The 18,244-nt window shown below is 40.6% G+C and overlaps 1 protein-coding gene across 2 annotated transcripts in view; it reads left to right on the top strand.

Annotated features, from left to right (window-relative positions):
* ZNF462 (zinc finger protein 462) overlaps nucleotides 1–18,244 on the top strand; it is an 88,096-nt gene that overhangs the window by 56,246 nt on the left and 13,606 nt on the right. For both annotated transcript variants that reach the window (XM_066339320.1, XM_066339319.1), the window contains 2 exons: nucleotides 14,284–14,548; nucleotides 17,070–17,206. In XM_066339320.1, coding sequence (XP_066195417.1) covers nucleotides 14,284–14,548; nucleotides 17,070–17,206 — 402 coding nt within the window. The remainder of the gene's footprint in view (nucleotides 1–14,283; nucleotides 14,549–17,069; nucleotides 17,207–18,244) is intronic.

Here is an 18,244-nt window from a genome sequence, read left to right as displayed (position 1 = left end):
TGATATCATCTCCTTTCACCTCTCTGCCGTGGGCAGGGATACCTTCCACTATCCCAGATTGCTCCAAGCCCCATCCGACTTCACCTTGGACTCTTCTAGGGATGGGGCAGCCACAGCTTTTCTGGGAAACCTCTGCCAAAGCCTCACCATTCTCACAGGGAACAAGTTTTTCCTAATATCTAATCTCATGAGTAGAGCACATTGATGAAACTGCATGATTAAGTTTAAAATGTGAAACTGTAATAATAGGAATAATTGTTGTTGTCTGTTCTACAGAGAACACCAAAATCGCCTTCAGATATTCAGCTTCAGGAAGGAGAACCTGAGCACTGTTTCCTTTTCAATGCTTGTTTCGAAAGCTGTTAATCCCCTTGTGCTGGAGGGGTGTGTAGAAGATGCTTGGAAAGAAGCAGAGGGAGAGACACTGTTTAAACAGAGAAATAGAAGAGGTGGTGTGGGGTATCACAACAAGCTTCAAGGCTTTTTAGGTAGTAACTTATGAGGCATCTTTTGGTGTCACTTTCTACCAGTTAAGAGAAGAGCTTCTTTGGTAAAAAGAAACCCCAGCTTTAATTCCTGTATAAGTTTCATTGCAATGTAAGGAGAATATTTGCAGATGTTCAAAGAACTGGAATGTATGGAAGGTGTGTTAGAAAAGGGGAAAATACTGTTTTTTCCTGGAAGTTTGAGTGGTTCTAAATGTTAAACAGCAGGAATTCTGTTGTTTGCTGTTTTGCTTGGGATACTGGTGAACTAAGGATAGGAGGTATTTTCCTTCTCTTTCTCACCATAACAAAAAAAAAAAGGCAAACTCCAAAAAAACAAAAGTGAAATGAGAAAGAGTTAAAGAAGTTCAGAAAACAGCTGAAAGAAATTGAAGTAGGTAAATAATCAGCATAGAAATACCTAATTGAAGGGGGAGAAAAAACAGCACAATATTTTTGTGATTTAGCAAGTCACATTTTTTGGTCAGAATCAGAATCTCAACAAGAGATTTTGACCAGCTGCTTCCAGACAACCTTTTGTCAATGAGTTGTTTGGAACAGTGCAACTACTGAGTTTTTTTGTGAATGCTAGCTTAAGCTAATTCAACAAGCTGAGTACATCTTGAGATGTGTTCTACTGCTTTATTTTTTTTTTTTTTTTTGCTTGCAAAATAAAATGTTCCATTACTGACTTAAGAAGTGGAAAATTATTTTTAGTATCTGTGCTAGCCTTTCCTGTATGTTAGCAGTCTTTGGCTAGTGATGTGTGGAGAGATACTGAAGGGCAGTACTCAGTTTTGGGAAGAATGGTTCAATTTTTTTTTTTTATTTTTTTTTTTTAAATTTTGCTTATCCCAGGAGCTCAAACTCCTAATTAATGGAGTTAAAATCCAGAATACCTGCTGTATTTTGTAGAGGATAATTTTGCAGCCTTTAAGAACTCTTCCTAAAAATAGTTAAAACAATGACTCTGTTAACAGCACCATTTCATTGGGTTGACTTTGTTACCTAGATCTGTATTACAGCCTGAGACCAAGGCCAAATTTGTCCCAATTAGCTAGATCATCTTTAAATGAGGTTAATGGTTAAGTCACTTTGACAATAATAGAAGCCACCACGGGGGAGGTGGAGTACAGGTGTTACAATAATAGTGTTAGCATTTTGAGCATTGCTTGAGGAAGGAATAACCTGCTTTAGAGTAGTTTTTTTCACATTATACAGTTTGCTGCATATCAGGTTAATGGTGTCTGCTCTTACGCCATTGTATGTTTTTTGGGTTTTTTGAAGGCAATAAGTCATTCCCTCTGTGGCCCAGGGCTGTGAGTCACAGGTAGTGTGCAAGACTAGATGAAATACTAGTAATAGTAATAGGAAATGCAGGCACAGTTATGTCCAACTGGAGTATTAGAAAAGGCTCACATGGTATAGAGTAGCTGGATTTTGTCTGTTGGTGTGTATGAATAACCTGCAGTGTGAACCATGATCAAAGTTAATTCGCTAGGGATGCAGCACTGGACCTCGGCTGGGGTGAAAGGCAGACAAAAGGTTGTACCCCATTATTAGGGAACTTGTTTTGTAGGTTGTTAGATGTGCAGCAGGCTTGTGTAATGGTTGCAGAAAATAGCTGTTCTTGCCTGTGAGTGTGGTGGTTGGAGTAGGAAATACAACACGGTGGCTTGGGGAGATTGAGGAGCTGGCAGAAGTCATCTTGTCGATTGTTGAGCTCTGTAAAAATGTAGAAAAGCGAGAAGGGTTCTGCATTGTAATAGCAGAGTGCATGTCTGAATAGAGCTGATCTGGGCCAACAACCCAGTGGAACTTATGATGCTTCTTTTCCCTGGAAAAATCGTTCCGTGACAGGCCTTTCTTAGAACATTCCTTTTGTTCTTTTAGATCCATCCATTCATTAAAAGAGGTGAATGTATTTAGATTTCTGTGGCTCATCTCTTTCAGTTCAGTGTTGGTAGCTGCAGACTTACCTGAAGTACTCAGCTGCACATCCCAGAGGTGTTTTGGGATGCCTCATCTACTTTAAGTGGAACTGAAGTTCAAGTGGAGTAGGTTCTGAACATTTTGGGTAGACCCATCCTTGCCAACTGTAATTCTAGTGTCAGCTGTCATTAGAAAGCATGACAACCTCTTCAGTCCAATTAATAACAATCATTCAGAGTATGTGTGCTTCTCTCAGGGCATTTGTTTAGGACAGTGGTGGTGTCAGTCTTGATGAGTCAGCAGAGAAGGCTTTTTATTTCCAGATACATCATTCAAAGATCCTGCTTTTTTATCATACCCCTCTTTGCCTGCTGGGCAATATATTAATACATAAAGAACCTGTTTTTGCTGTGTATCTTCATCCAGCCCGAAGTACAGCACTCTGTGGGTTTTTTGAGGGGCTGTGGAGTGATGATATTTTGGTTTGTGGGTGCTCTTATTACACAGAGTCACAAAAAAACCCTGAAATATTTTCAACAGAAAATACTGGTCATGAGCACTATTTTTCTGGTTTTCATAGTATAGGGGCACTGAATGGTTTGCAGTATCCAGCTCTTGTTGACACAATGAGGCTGCCATTGTGGTAAAATATTCTTTTGCTCTCCTCATAGTTCACAGGTATTTTTTGTCTTGCAAGAAGGAAATGGTGTGGATTTGCTGTATGTTTACATGAGTGTTCAGCTTGTTTGTTTGAATTTACTTATTTGCAATTTAGAGTGTTCCTTAACAGCTTTGAGAACCTGAGCAACAGAAGTTAATTGTAAATTGAAATACTGCAAACTGCTAGGAGGACTGGATGGATCTCTTCACCAAGATCTACTTCTATGTGCTTTAGCCTTTGTGAGAATAAGAGCTTGCATTCATGTTAATCTATGGCCAGAATGGGTTTTTTGGGGTTTTTTTGATGGTGGTGTCGTCCTGTAGGGCTCCACGTGTCACAGGTGAGTGTTCCCAGCTCTGCTCCTGTTGAGGGTGAGGCAATGGAATCCCTAAACCTACACTGCCGAAACACTACATTGGAGTGCTCTCATCTCTTTCCATAAGAAAGATCTTGAAGTGAGGCAGAGACACAAAAATTGTGTGGCCGAACATGAGGAAACACGAATAGCAGCAGGAGTTTTGTGCAGAGGGATCATCAGCTGAGGGCAAAGCACATGGCCACAGACACTGTGGTGTTATAAATGTGTGTGTCTGTTCAGGGGCTATGAGGTGGTGATCTGCCCTCTTCTCACAAACTAGAGAGACATAGGAGCTCAACCCCTTGTGATGAAGTCTATAAAGAAGAGTGACTCAACAGTTTGATAAACAGTTTCACATAATGCCTTCAACCACACCAAAGGCTTCTTGAGACCGTGTGAAATACCTGCCCTGGTTGCAATTATTGATTTTTTGGAGTAGCTCTTTAGTTTTTTGAAAATAACCACTTTGGTCTAACCATGTTGTGGAGCAAAGCACTGCTTTTTATTCATATGGCTGGCAGATTTGGAGCCTCATAAATTTCCTTCTGTAATGACTGCATGCAGTAATTCAAAATTATAGCTTTTTAAAATTTTAGTGTTGAGAATACTGTCAAAATGAAACAGCAAAGTGCACAGCTAAATAGATCTGGATGTGGTTTCTAATGTCTCCTCAGCCATGCTGCTATGGTATAAGACCATTTCTTTTTACTGGCCACCAGTTCTTGATCTATAGAAAGCGGCACACTTCCTATGTGCTCTTGAAGGTCAGTAATTGTGCTTTTCACATTGTTGTGCAAACCAAACAGGATCTATCATTAATATCAGCACACATCACAAAACACATGTTAAGTCAGAACTAGAGGACTTCTTGAGTCTCCCAGTATATATGTCAACATCCTCAATAAATTTAATTACTTGCAGCAGCAAATGCATTGAAAACTGCTAAGTGAAACATCCAGTGCCCTGTTCCCTTTTTTTCCCTCTGAACTTTAGCCTTTGCCAGTGGAAAATAACTTTTCCTCATCTAGAGACTGAAATATAAATACCTCTGCTTGCTTGGCCAGAGCTAGGCTGGGCACAAAACTGCTTGACTAAGTCTTGTTTCTTGGACTGTTGCTCCAGAACTGTAAATCCTTCCCATTTCTGTACTTTTTCAAAGTAGATGGTGCATAATCAGACTGTGTGTCTTCTGTGCTGCCTGACAGATGAGCTGCTGAAGGGTGGAAAGGGCCTTTGGCAGGTTTTGCTAAAGCAATTTTGTGTACTACCAGAATGAGGGAGAACTATGGGCAACAGGGCACTGTTTCAAGAAAATCCACTGATCTGGTGCCAGTGAGTCATGATTCTGCCTTCCACCTTCAAGAAGAGTGGCAGGCCTTCTATATGGTTGGGCTTACTACCCTGATTTTTGGGTTCTCCGGTTTTTTGTTGCTGTTGAGTCTTTTAAATACATATCATGGATTGTGGCTGACTTGCTTATTTTTATTCACGTGTGCTGTTACTCTTGATAAGGGATATTTTTCCAACATTGCAATCAGGACAGAAAGTTCCTAAGATGGTCCCTTCCCCTTTGGTGCTGTTTCTGTGTCATTGTTTTTTGTGTGTCTTTGTGTTTTATGGCTGCTGCAGTCTGGGGAAAATTATAATGATCAGTCCTCACAGCCAGAAAACTTTGTATTAGAGCAGGCTGTATTTAGTTTTGAGTTTGGGGTTTATTTGGAAGGAAGGGGTTGGACAAAGACTCTTTTGAAGTTTCAGACCAGCAGTTTGACTGGAAGGGCAGAGCGCCAGCAGTGACTACAGGTCAAATTCAGGCAGAGCTTCAACAGCTAATTGCTTTAATTGCCAGGTGAGTTGGAAGGATTGCATCCACAGTAAGGATGCAAGATGGTGATCTGCATACCGCAGAACAGAAGATGCCTCTGCTTTTGTAGTTACAGTTGGGCTACAAAGAACTGTCTGCTTGTTCTGCTTGTTTCCCTGCTTTTGTGCCCCACAGGAGAGATGCCTCATGCTCACTCTTAAGTATCACATTAACCTGTGTTGCCTGCAGGCTGATTTTTTTTATTTTCCCCAGCTGTGTTCCCTCTTTCTCTAACCTAGAGCAAGTTCCTGCTTTCCCCTCAGGCTTTGCTTGTCTCTTCTTCCCCAATGGCTACACTGCCTTACAGCGCTTTTAAAACTCTGTGGTAATTGTCGGTGTGTCTTACCCCTTGTGGTCAGTATTAAGCTAAGTACCAGATGCTGGATCAGATAGGACTTTTCTCCTTCATCAGATTGGCAGGGACTGGTGGAACAAGCACAAGGCCTGTTCACCTCTACTTTTACTGAACAAACTCCTCACTGTTCCAAGGTCCTGAGACGCTGCGGGGGATGACCTTGTCCTCTGTAGCTCTCTTCCACTGGAGTATAGTTTGGCTTCTGGCCTTTTCCTGCGACATGTTGAGAACTGTTTTGTGGCTGGTGGAACAGAGGGAGATATCATTGGCTCTGCTGAGGGGAGTGTCAGCTCATTGTGCGTTCTTTCTGGTGCTGGTTTTTTGTGCTTGAGCTGAATAGGCAAAGGCAAAGCTGAGATTGAACAGGATGCAGACTAGAGCTCATGCAGCTGGGAGAAGATTGGTGTCAGCCTTGTATGGAGTTAGCCACCGTGCTGCTGTGGGATCACTGTGGCATTAAAAGGCTTGCCTAGGGTTGGGAGAAGACAAAATGTTAGGGTGGATCAAGAAACATCTTTTGGGTTCCTTCTGAGCAGAAAGAAGTTACCTGATAGCACCCACAGTGAAAAGAAAAAAGCATATCCCAACTCCTATTGAGGGTTTTTTGTTTGTTTGTTTGTTTGTTTGTTTGTTTTTCCCTGAGGCTTTTGCTTTCTTTTGGCTTCGGTTTTCATGTTCAGAATAGAGGACAAAGTGGTAGATGCTGATCTCTTGTGTTTCTGGGGAATTTGTGATCACTCAACACAGAGTAAAAAGGATGCTGTTGTCATGAAGGGATACAGGGTGTGGCTTGACCAAGGGTGTGTAAGAGGGCATTTCTGCAGACTGTCATTCCCATATATTCGCAGCCTTCTCTATCAGCCTCACTGATACTCTCTCTGTCACCTGAGACTCCAGTTTATCCAATTGATTTAAAACATGCTGGAGATATTTGGTGCTTGGCAGAGAGATAAAACTTCTTTGCCCATTTTAGCTCTGTTGAAGTGGATGTGTATTATCATCATGGGTGACAGCCCTAGATTTGACATTTAAGTAGCTGGGTTTATTTCTTCTTTAAGGAACATTGTTACTACCAGCGCTTGAAAACATTGCCTGGAGTGTTCTGAGCTCAAAGCTGGTGATAGAGATGAGGACTTTTTGTTGGCAATAAAAATGGTGTCAAGGTGTGTGTTGGAGGTCTCCAGAACAAGTTACACTAGTTCAGTTTCCTGAGCTCTGTGGTTAGAATGAATCCTTGGTACCCACATACTGCCACTGCAATTTTAGGGCAAATTTTAAAGCAGAATGCCAATATGTATTGCTTGATAAATTAATTTTTTTTCCTCTTCATTTCAAGCCGTAGAGGAGAGTGAGCATTCAGTGAGAGAAACATGAGTTTGTGGCAGGGTCATATAGAGAAGGAAATTTGAAAATACCCAATAAATTGCCTGTAAAAATGAGAAGGAAATCATGGAACACAGTGTCATGAGGATCACTTGGTTACTGATGAAAAAGAAAAAAAATGATTGGTAGATCATTTTCTTGAGTGAATCAGTTGAACTTTGTACATTTAAATTCCAAAAAGAGACTGTTACCACTAAGTCCTTTTAGCAGATTGGTTAAATTAGTGTCTTGCTAAAGCTATTTCCAGTTCTGTTTGTGTTCCCCTCTTCTGTGAGTGCACTTGCATTTATGATGTTTGAATTTGGTTCAACAGAATAAGGAATAGCTAGACAAACTTTATTTTATGTGTTTTATTGAAAATAGGTAAGTTCATGGAGGTCTCAGTGTTTGACAGCAGTAGAAATCTTGGTCTTAAGTGCAATCCTGTATTTAGGCAATGGAATTTAATACTCTTTACAGTGAGAGGGCTGTGTGCAGCCTAAATGTGACCATTTAGGTAAACAGCCAAGTCACCTAAAAAACAAGAAAGTTAGATTGAGTTGAGACCAGGAAAGAAATACTGTTGTGGGGAGAAGAGATGAAAACAAGGGATAAATAGAAGTTATGGTGAAGCCTTTTCTGAGCACTAACAGGTCCTTCCAAATCATGTCATCAGCAGAGTAGGGTTCTGCCTGCCTTGAAAGCTCATACAAGTAAGAATTTCTGGTGGTGTTGGATACTCTAAAACAGAGGGGCATGGGGATCTGCTGGACTGATCTTTTTCTTCTTACGGACATATTGTGGTATAACTTATTTCATTAATAATATTACTCCTCCATAAATCTTAATTAGTTCCTGCTGCTTTCAAATGAATCATCTTTTACAGACTATGGTAGCCACTCTTGATCTCAACTATGAAATTCCAAAATTCTTGTACAAGTCAGCAACGTGACAGTCTCTCTGTGGAAATGATTCAGGTGGTAAAAGTTATTTATTATTTTCTTCTTAATAGGTGAAATTTAAATTACTTGGATATTAGCACAAGTAGCTACACAGCCTCTATCCTGTCTCAGTCCCAATCAGAGCTGTGGCATGCACACAACTCCAGAGGAAAATAAATATAAAGAAACACAGATGTAGCTTCTCTCACCTCTTCTAAATAAACAAGTTTGTGTAGTTCATGTGCTTTTCTCATTGCTCTGTTCTGAGGCCTAGAAATATATGTAATATCTTTCTTACAAAAGCTGGTCTGGCATCCAAGAAGTAGTCTTTAGTGATAATGCTGAAATAAATTCCACCAACAGGTTTTGGTTTTATTTTTCTTGGGGTTTTGTTGGCTGGTTGTTGTTTTTGGTTTGGTTTGGTGTTGTTGTTTGTGGGGTTTTTTGGGGCTAGTAGTGGTGTATTAAATCCCTTAAATGGTGATTTTTATTCCAGGGCTTTATTTTCTTTACTTTGTGATTACTCTTTTTTCCTTTCTTTTGGAGTGTGTGAGTAAGGGCACAAAGCTTGTTTCTGTCATCTCACGTTTAACACTCTGGCAATCTAAAGGTTCTTAAACAGAAGTCAGGATTTAGGTAGAGACTAGGGTCACACTCTGTTTTTAAACATGAAGTGGACAAGACTTGCGCTGTCTGTTTCCCCGAGCTTCTTTATGAATGTTTAGTTGCATCTCTCTGAGTTTCTTCTGTCTTCCCCTCCCTTCAGCTTAATTTATTGCCAGAATATTTCACCCTCCCACATACTCTTCCTTCCAGGTCAGTGCTGCATGGCATAAAGTGAACAAATGTGTGCATCTTCACAATCTTTGTATGACACCCTGCTTCACCACCTTCCCACTTTTCAAGCTGTTGCCACTCATGGTTATGTGCAATCCTGCCACTCAAGTCAGCTGGTGATTATGAGTCCTGTTGAATTTTGGAAGGGATTGTGTTCCTAAATCTTCTAAATACCACCGTTACACTTACCTTAAGCATTTTAAAATATTAATTTGCCTTATGTTGTTTGTTGGTGTTCTTTGGTGCATCTTTACTTGGTTTTACACATTTGTTTCTATCCAGATGAAACGGCTGATTTTCTTAAATCCTTGGATTTTTTCTCTCTTTTTTCATAGAAATTTTCTCTTTATGAATGAATTTGGATAAAATTTAATAGCATTCCAAATATTTTCCTCTTAGTCTCTTTAGAACATTTCCTTGCAGATCCAGAATGTCCTAGGCCTATATTAATATTTAATCTCTTCTTTTTTTTTTCTTTTTTCCTCATGAAGTGTTACTAAGCACTTTTGTTATTTATACATTCCATTCTGGGTTTTCTCTTATCTCATGATCCAAACATCCCTGTCCGTAGTTTCATTGTTCTTAAAAATGCTGGTCTCTTTTGACTGATTGATGCTTCTGTGTGAATATACCAGAAAAGCACAGTGTCTTCGCTTTTATCTCCTAGACTCCTCCTGGTTGTTGAGCTATTCAATTATTAAAATTCTGTAAATTCAGTAACATCACTTTCCAGTGTACTCCAACAGCTGCTTTCCTGAGCAGCGTTACTCCCTCTGCCCCTATCCATCACTGTGCAGGCATAAAAGTGTTTATATTACATATGTCTGGTTCTGTCCACCCTAAAATGATGAAGTAGTACTTTAATTTCCTCCCTGTAGTAAGTCCTTGTCCTTCTTGTTTCTCAGCTGTTGCTCAGTGTCTCTTACTTAAACATGTCTGGGTGAATTTCTGCCCAGCTGTTGTTAGGTTTAGGAGTCTTGTGGAAGTGTTTTGCTGTTGCATATGGTATTTGTTGATACCTCTGAAAATACCCACAAACAATTGAAACATCACTGAATTTCTGTATAAATGTATGTTTTCAGTTCAGGATCTGAAATATGCGTTTTTTTCTCCTGGAAGGATCCCAAAGTTTTGTTTTCATTTAGGTATCTCAGACATGTTATATGCTACATAGGATCCAATGAAACTTGGATTTTCATTTTCCTTCTGTGGTGTGTTTTCACTGTATATTTTCTTTTTAAAGTTTTTCACCAGTGTGTGACCCCAGGGTATGCAGGGAATCAAGCTGAATTTTCATAATGGTATTGCCTTGCTCTTTTGGCTGAGGTAGTAACTTCCAGATTTGTTGGCAGACTCATTTGTTCCAGTCTTTGGGACTGTACTCTGGACAAAGTTTTTAGGGTGACGACATCCCAAAACATTTAGTGTTTTAGGCACTCTGGAAATGCCTGTGGAGGGACACAGAGAGACTTGCTTGTGTGTTCTTCCAGAATGCGGCAGTAATTTAAATACAGCTATGTTGATAAATCACCACATGGACAATAATTTCTCCTGCTTTGCTTTCAAGTTCTGGCATTTTGGGTATAAAAACTCTCCTCTGTACTAGGGAAACATAATGCCTTTTAGTTCCGTAAGTGCTGGCAGGGATTACATTATTTATTGGCATTGTTATTTGTCCTGTGCAGGTAATTTGTAGGTAGATGCCATATGTAAAATGTCAATATTGAGATTTGCAGTGCTGCGCTGTTCTTTCCATTTTTAACTACAGCAATCACTGTTAATTTTTCCCTCTTGACATGACTGTAGGTGTCCTTCATTTTACCTCAGATCATCCTATGCTGTTACCTTGTTTTTAGAGTTGCACAGTGATGTCCTTCCATTCATTGAATAAAATTCGTTTTTAAGAAGGAATCTCAGTGTTTTGGGTGTGGGATTTTTTGTGTTGGTTTGATTGTTTAAAATGAGTCAAGGCTAAGTGTTCCATTTTCTTCCTTTTCATTGCATATATGAATGTGTTTTATTTTCTTGTGCTGCCTCAAAGCTGTTCAGTGAAAAAAAAAAAAAAGAAAAAGAAAAAAAAAAAAAAAAGAAGAGTCTTTTTTTCTTAAAATGTAAATGGTACTTCCTGGTGTTTAATTTTTCTTAATTTCCCTTCCATTTGTGTTTATTCGCTGCTCTGCTGTGTTTTCCATGTACATAATACAAATTTTCTTAATTTTTCCCTTTGCTTATTTTAAATGTTTTCTGCTTTCTAACTAAAGGCTTTTAGGGCCTTTTTTACTTTTTTCAGACATGAATGGCTAACCCCCTTCCTGCTCTAGGCCAAGGCTGTTAACACTTTATCAAAGTGCTCCCAGGCCTTTATGCTTGGGGGTACAGGAAAAAGAAGAGGTGGAACTTACATTGTGTACGACCATGACTCAGTTTTTCGGTCAGTTCTGAAGGAAAAGCTCTGCTCTTTTAGTTCTTCATTCTCCAGCCTGGCATCCTGTTGTTGGGGCAACACCTCCAAAATGTGTGTGAAACATCAGCCTGCTCTTCCAGCAGGAATAGAGCAAGGAAAAGTGCAATTTTTAAAGTGGAGCTGTTGTTCTGTGACTGTGGATTTGCAACCCCTGGCCCTTCTCTAGGACACCGTTTTTAAAAAAAATAAATTTAAGAAAATATCCCCCATTCACTGTTTCTCATTTGCTGGCGATTTGCTCTGTTCTGTGTGCCAGAATGCATCTTTGGAGGCAAGCTCAGGTCAGTTGCTGTCGTTCCACTGCCTCTGCTGGTTTTGGAGTGGGCACGATGAAGGTGGGGCTCGCTGAACCCAGTGGAAAACTTCCTGTACCTTCAGTCGACTTTGACCCCTGTCCAGGGTGTTCCTGGGGGAGCTGGGATGCACCTTCATGCCGGGACAGCTGTCTAGCAAACTGGTTCTCAGACACCACCAGAAGCCCTGTACACATGTGTTAATCCTGAGTGTTTTCCTTCAGGAAGTGCTAAATCTTGCACTGCAGCAAGTTTGCAGCAAGTGTAATGAAAGAATTCAGCAAGGGAAAAGGCAAAGAGTACACTAGGCCATGCATGCTACCATTGTTCAGTGGTACGACTCACTGGAAAAACTTTTCAGGCTGTTTTTTCTATGTGTTTGTGTGTGTGTTAGTTGACATGAAACTATCTATTTCTGCAGTTTTCACATACCAGATTCCAGAGGGCTGTGTAAATAACTGATGGGAAAGGTCAAAAGCTGGAATAATAGACACCGGATGATAGGAGGAGTAAAAACATCTGAAGTACAGTAGATCTTGCAGACAACAGCAGAACTTCCTTCTCCTGAAAAGAATCGTTTTTAGACCTGTAGCTTTCTTAGCCATGGATATCTCTGGGGCTTTGGCCAGGAACATCGGTGATGTGGTGGAAAATTCTGATCCTTTCTTCCTGAGGAGGGGAACAAGTGAGCTACAAAGTAGACTTCAGTACCCTAAGAGCAATTTGACTAGTACAAGTTAAAACAAAAACAAAACACAAAAAAACCCCACCCACTAAACCAACCAACAAAAAAAAACCCCAAACCAACCAACCAAAAACCACCACCACCACCAACAACAAAACAACACACCACCACTAAAACAAAACATAAAAACACCAGAAAACCCACCTGCCTTACCCTTTCCAGGGGATCTGTTCAACTGTGTTTTGAGCTTTTAAAATTACTGAACCTAGTAGCCCAAAGAAGTGAGTCAGCAAATCCACTCTGAGCCCTCAAAGTTCTGTTCCAAAGGAGGGTGAGCACACACAAATTTGCTGCCTTTGTGAAAAAAAGAGGTTTTTGCAGAGGGTTTATAGTTCCTCAGGCCTGTGCCAAAGTAAAGGATGTGGGGAGCCTGCTTCAAACAAGAGGGAAGGAGAGCCTTGACATTTAAACAGGTGGAGCTCGTTGTGAACCCTCCTGTTGAACAAACGTGTTGTAGAAGTGGTGGAAGCAAGACATGCTAAATGCTGCATTGTAATCCAGCCTCACTCAGCTATGGGGCTTGGATAAGAAAAACAAAACCAAATTTCATTCACTTTACCAGAATCTTTCATGTCTCTGCCTTTCTCTTTGCTACATAGACCTGGTGGTAAGGCTAGGGGAGCATGGAGACATTTACCTGCTGTGTGTGTTTTGGTTCGGGGTTTGGTTTTTTAATTGTCATTATTTGTTACTCATTTCTTGGGCATGTGTAACCCCCGCCTGTGGGCATGTGGCAGTGGGAAAAGAGGGCAAGCATTTTGCTCTTTTGAAGACAGGTGGAGAAGTCCTCAAACTCAGTATTTATATAGGCCTGTTTGCCTTTTGTTTCCCCATACTAATTGGTTGGAATGGATGGTGTTAAATTCCCAGAAATCTGTGTCTATTAGGGAACTCTAATATATCTAGCCTTGGGGAATTCTGCTTTGGAATATGAAGTACACATCAAAGCAGGAGGTGGCTCGTACACTTTGTGTCCTGACTTCCCCCCCTCTCCTACCCTTGCTTTTTCCCCACCTTCTAGAAAGCCTTTTGTCTTCTATTCAGGAAAATTGCCCTGAAATTCATCTGTGCTTTATCCATCTGCTTTGATTTGTGCCATTCATGGGCAGCTGTGGGTTATGTAGAACAAAGCAGATGAATTCCTAACCTCCACATTCAAGCAGTGTGTTGGAAAAGGTTCAACACCACCCTCCCTCCCCCCATACTCCTTTTTTGGGGTATCCAACCAACATATTACAGCTTTCAGTTTCAGTACTGAGAAATCTCTGGGCTCTGTCCTCCACATGCCATTAAAATGGTGTGGCAGAAAATTCTGCTGGCTTGTAGAATGGATGTGTCTTTAGAGATCTCTTTTCTCAGTGTAGCAAAACAGTAGTTTGAAAGTTCGCCTTTCTGGAATTTATGATTAAGCGTATTTTTTTCCAATTATTATTTAATTTCCAGCATCATCAGTATGAGTAGGGAAGAGTATCCATTTATTTTTCTTCTCTTTTTTTTGGTTTTTTGTTTGTTTGTTTGTCTGTTTGTTTGTTAAATATAGATAGATTATTTACATGTGTCCTGTGCCAGATCTTCACCTTGTGTGAATTGGCATAAGATATTTGAGAGAATCTGGTCTGATTTATGTACCAAACACATAAAACATTTATCAGTATGATTAATGGGCTTTACCTTCACAAATTAGGTGTCTTATAATCAGGCTTCTTTTTAGACTACTTTAAATTTAATGTATCACTCCTTCCCTCCCCGAATCAGATCTAAAAAAGCATAATTTATATTGCTCACCTTTTAAATTGTAGAATATACATTAAATTAGATTAGGAAGTGCTGCACCTCTTAATCCCTTCAGAAGGCAGGATTAGTTTCATAACCAACAGCTTGATCAACCCCCTCCAAAAGCCAATAGGTTCTGGAGCAAACATCTTCAAACCTTACTTAAATTTGTTGATCCACCTGGAATAACAACTTTGCTCTGTTTCACTGCAGATTCTTCATACTCAGAGCCTCCTGATGTTCAGCAGCAACTGAACCACTACCAGTCTGCAGCTTTGGCCAGGAACAACAACAACATCAGCCCAATCCCACTTTCCGGGAGTGCTGCAGGAGTGGAAAAAGCGGAAGCCATCCTTAACTGTGAATTTTGTGAATTCTCTTCGGGTTACATACAGAGCATCCGGCGCCACTACCGTGACAAGCACGGAGGGAAAAAGCTCTTCAAGTGCAAAGATTGTTCCTTTTATACAGGCTTTAAGTAAGTACTGTGTAAAATAGATGAACTGAGCTCATAGGGGTTTTTTTTTAACCGCTTGAAAAGAATTCTGAGGTCTCGGAGAGCTGGCTGTAGCTAACAGGAACATGGTCACTGTTGATCAGGGAGAGGAATGTAAGAAATGCCATCCAGATCACAGCAGCATCCATGTAATCCATTTTCTTCTCTTCTACAACAGCCAGTACCATCTGCTGCAGACAACAGCACACTAAGTCTTTGCAGTAGATGATTTCAGAATCTTAGAATTGTTTAGGATGGGAAAGACCGTTAAGATCGTCAGTTAACCATTAACCCAGCACTGCCAAGCCAAACATTAAACCTTAGTGATGTATCTGCACATCTACTAAATCCCTCCAGAGGTGGTGACTCAACCTTTTCTCTGGGCAGCCTGTTCCCATGCCTGACAACCCTTTCTGGTAAAAAATTTTTCCTTACATCCAATCTAAATCTCATCTGGTGCAACTTAAGGCTGACAGGTTCACATCCCTGTTGTCCGCTTGGCACCATCCTTCTTGCAAAAGTCATAAACTCTCCTTTTTTGCCCGATTTCCAGACACACCTCTCTGTTCAACCAGGCCAGTCTCATCTTTTGGCACATTGAGTCAATCTGTTCTTGCACCTTTAGGATTTTCTTTTTGGAGAACGTCCAGTGTTCCTGGATTCTTTTGTCCTTCAGGATGCCCAGGGGACTTTCTCAACCAGTCCGTTAACCAGGCCAAGGTCTGCCCTCTGGAAGCCCAAGGTGGCAGTTCTGCTGCACCCCCCCTTTACTTCTCTGGGATTCTCTGAGAATCAAAAACTATCATTTCACGATCCCTTTGTCCTTATGTGTGAAAATTTTCTCTGCAGAAATAATGTAATTTCCACATGCAACCAGCATGAAACTTTGGACAATCAAATGTCCTGTGGCAACAAGGGAATTTATATCACCTTACTGAAGAAACCCTTCTTGTGTAATTTTATTTTCCCCCAATCTTTCTAGCTTAAATGATAGAAAGATGTTATTCTCTAGCATGTCTGATAGCATACCAGAGACATTTCAGAAAATGCAGTTATTTAAATTTAAAGGCTCATTGTCTTGTGTGTTTGTTTGTGTGTGTATGTGTGTTATGTATGTGTGTGTGTTTTTCGCTGCTCTTCATAAGAAAAGTGAAAAAGGCACCTATGCATTTCATCATTTCCTCCTAATGTGCTGGGCCCTCAAGCATAACACCCTCAGCTGACATTTGAGGTCTTAAACTTGTTAAGAATGACAGTAAACAGTAGGAGTGAATCAAGAGAAAGAGTTCTGTTGAAGAAAATGTTGAGCACAAAGCTGAGAAAATCCACATGGGAGCAGCCTCTAGTTATATGTCTCTATCCTTTGTTTCTTTATATTTGCTCTCCCCATGTTAAAATTTGCTGCTTATGCTTAGTATCCTAATTCCTCTCTGTCTTAAATACTGCCAGAAATTTACAGGTCCAATCTGTCTGTGTCTTGCAAGTTTCTTTCACCTTGACATTACGAAATAAGTCAAGCAGCATTTAAACATTCATAGCAGCATATTTTCTGTCTTAGAAAATGGGAAGAGGAGGCAAAAAAATGCACCAATCCCCTCTTCAAGCCACCTTAGACACTTAAAAGCATGAGAGCAATGACCAAAGTTGATAGAAATATACCTGCAGAATTTAGTGATTGCTGGATTGGATCCAGTGCCACTTTTTACTGTAATTCAATGTGTCAAGCTCCTTAGCTTTTGCAAGGTTTATCACTGCTTTAGGAAAAAAATACCAAGTGTCTCAAGTTACTGATTTCAGTAGTTGGGCTTGTGGTTAGATGGATGTACAGTTAATTTCTTCTTTTATGCGGATCTCTTACAGCTTCTAAGTATGCAGCCAGTGTAATGCCAGCATGAAATTTCTGGTTCAAAAGTGCTGTAGAGTATTCATTCGTTCTTCCACACTAATAAACACAGTATTCTAAGTCTTGGGTTTTCCAATCATTGCAGCTGACTCTTTGAAAGTTAAACCACTCAGTGCCGAACTCATGATGAACACAAATCCCTTTGGTACCAACAATCTAAGCAGCTTAGCTGGTTATATCAAGATGTTTTCTGCCTGAAATAAGTTTGTCCTCCCCTTTGCAAGTCCAGAACAGATTTTGTTCAACTTGCTGAAAATTTAACCTTCACCAGAGAAAGCGCACTGAATATTTGAGCTTGAAGAGAGATAATGAGCATGAAGGATGGGAATTCTTTTGCTATCTTAACTATAGCGCTGTGACTATATGGAGCAGCCCATGCAGCAGAATATCTTGTCACAACAAGTGTTTGTTGCTTTGAGGCTACAAGGCTGCAGATTCCTGTGCTCATGTGTCACTCATGTGAGCAGCCCCTCTGCAGGGCTGTGCAGACAGGGTTGAGTGGCACCTGCACCTTTTTACACCACACGTCCCTTATAGAGCTGTGACACCTCACTGCTCCCCTCCTGACTGCTCCGATTGTCTCTCCCTCCTCTCTCACAGATCTGCTTTTACTATGCACGTGGAGGCCGGGCATTCAGCAGTCCCCGAGGAAGGACCCAAAGACCTTCGCTGCCCTCTTTGTCTCTACCACACCAAATACAAACGCAACATGATTGACCACATAGTTCTGCACAGAGGTAACAACATCCATGGCTGTGTCTGCGTCTGGTGAGGGAGTTGCTGGACAGTGCCTCGGTCTGGTTTCATAAAATATTTCAGACTGGTTTCATTAAATTTTTCCTCTCTCTGTACATGAGGAGAAATACATTGAAGGAGTCACTAGCCCTTTATTATCTTTTTTGTTTTGTTTCTATAAGATGCATCTGATTTCTTTCCTGTAAAATTTGAAGTTTACCAGTGCTGAAACAGGGCAAATTTGGAATAATTTTTAAGCTTTTCCTCAAGAGAGATGAGCAGCCATCAAACACCTGTTTAGCAAGAGTTTCCCTAATTTGGCACTTTGATCTAGGCCAGAGTTGTGCCCTGCCCATGCCCTTGTTACTTTAGAGGCCTTGCTATCATAAACTCACCCAAAAGGTTTATCAGTTATCCATAGAGGCCTCAAAATATCCCTTGAAAAATTCCATGAGTATTTTTTCCTTAGTGTTCTTAGGAACAAAATAATTATCTGATTTTTTTGCTTTACTGTAAGACTCCTTTTCTGTCTACACCTCTCCATTTTAATTTTTTTTTTTTAAGGTCTGCTGAAATTGGGATTAGGGATTTCTATATTCTATTAACTGTGGGCTTGCTAGCTCAGAAGAGACAGCAGTTTGGGCTCTCTGGGCTGGGATTCTTGCCCACAGCTATCACACTTGATGCTTGCGGATGGTCTGTTGGCTGCTGAAATCCAACCCATGCATTGGAATGGCACTCTGCCTGCATGCAGGTTGGGCAGTTTCACAGTGAGGTACTTGTGGCAAGCAAACACAGGTTTTGCATGCTGTCTTTTTCCTGGAGGAGATTCTGGGGTGAAAAGTGCTGTAGTTATTCCTTGTAGCATACCACTTCTCAGTGTTGGTAGCTTCAAGTCCTTGTACCAGCACAGGGAGGTTGACGGAATTCACATTTCTTTCTGCTAGCAGGGCTGCTCTGAGGAAACATCTGGGGAAATGACTTGTCAGTGATTCTGAAAGCACACTGCAAAACTGCCATATTTGGTTGCAATGGTTTGG

Source organism: Sylvia atricapilla, chromosome Z (genome assembly GCF_009819655.1).
Source record: "Sylvia atricapilla isolate bSylAtr1 chromosome Z, bSylAtr1.pri, whole genome shotgun sequence".
Classification (NCBI taxonomy): Eukaryota; Metazoa; Chordata; class Aves; order Passeriformes; family Sylviidae; genus Sylvia; species Sylvia atricapilla.
Note: the sequence above shows the minus strand (reverse complement) of the source record. Positions and strands in the feature narration are given on the sequence as shown.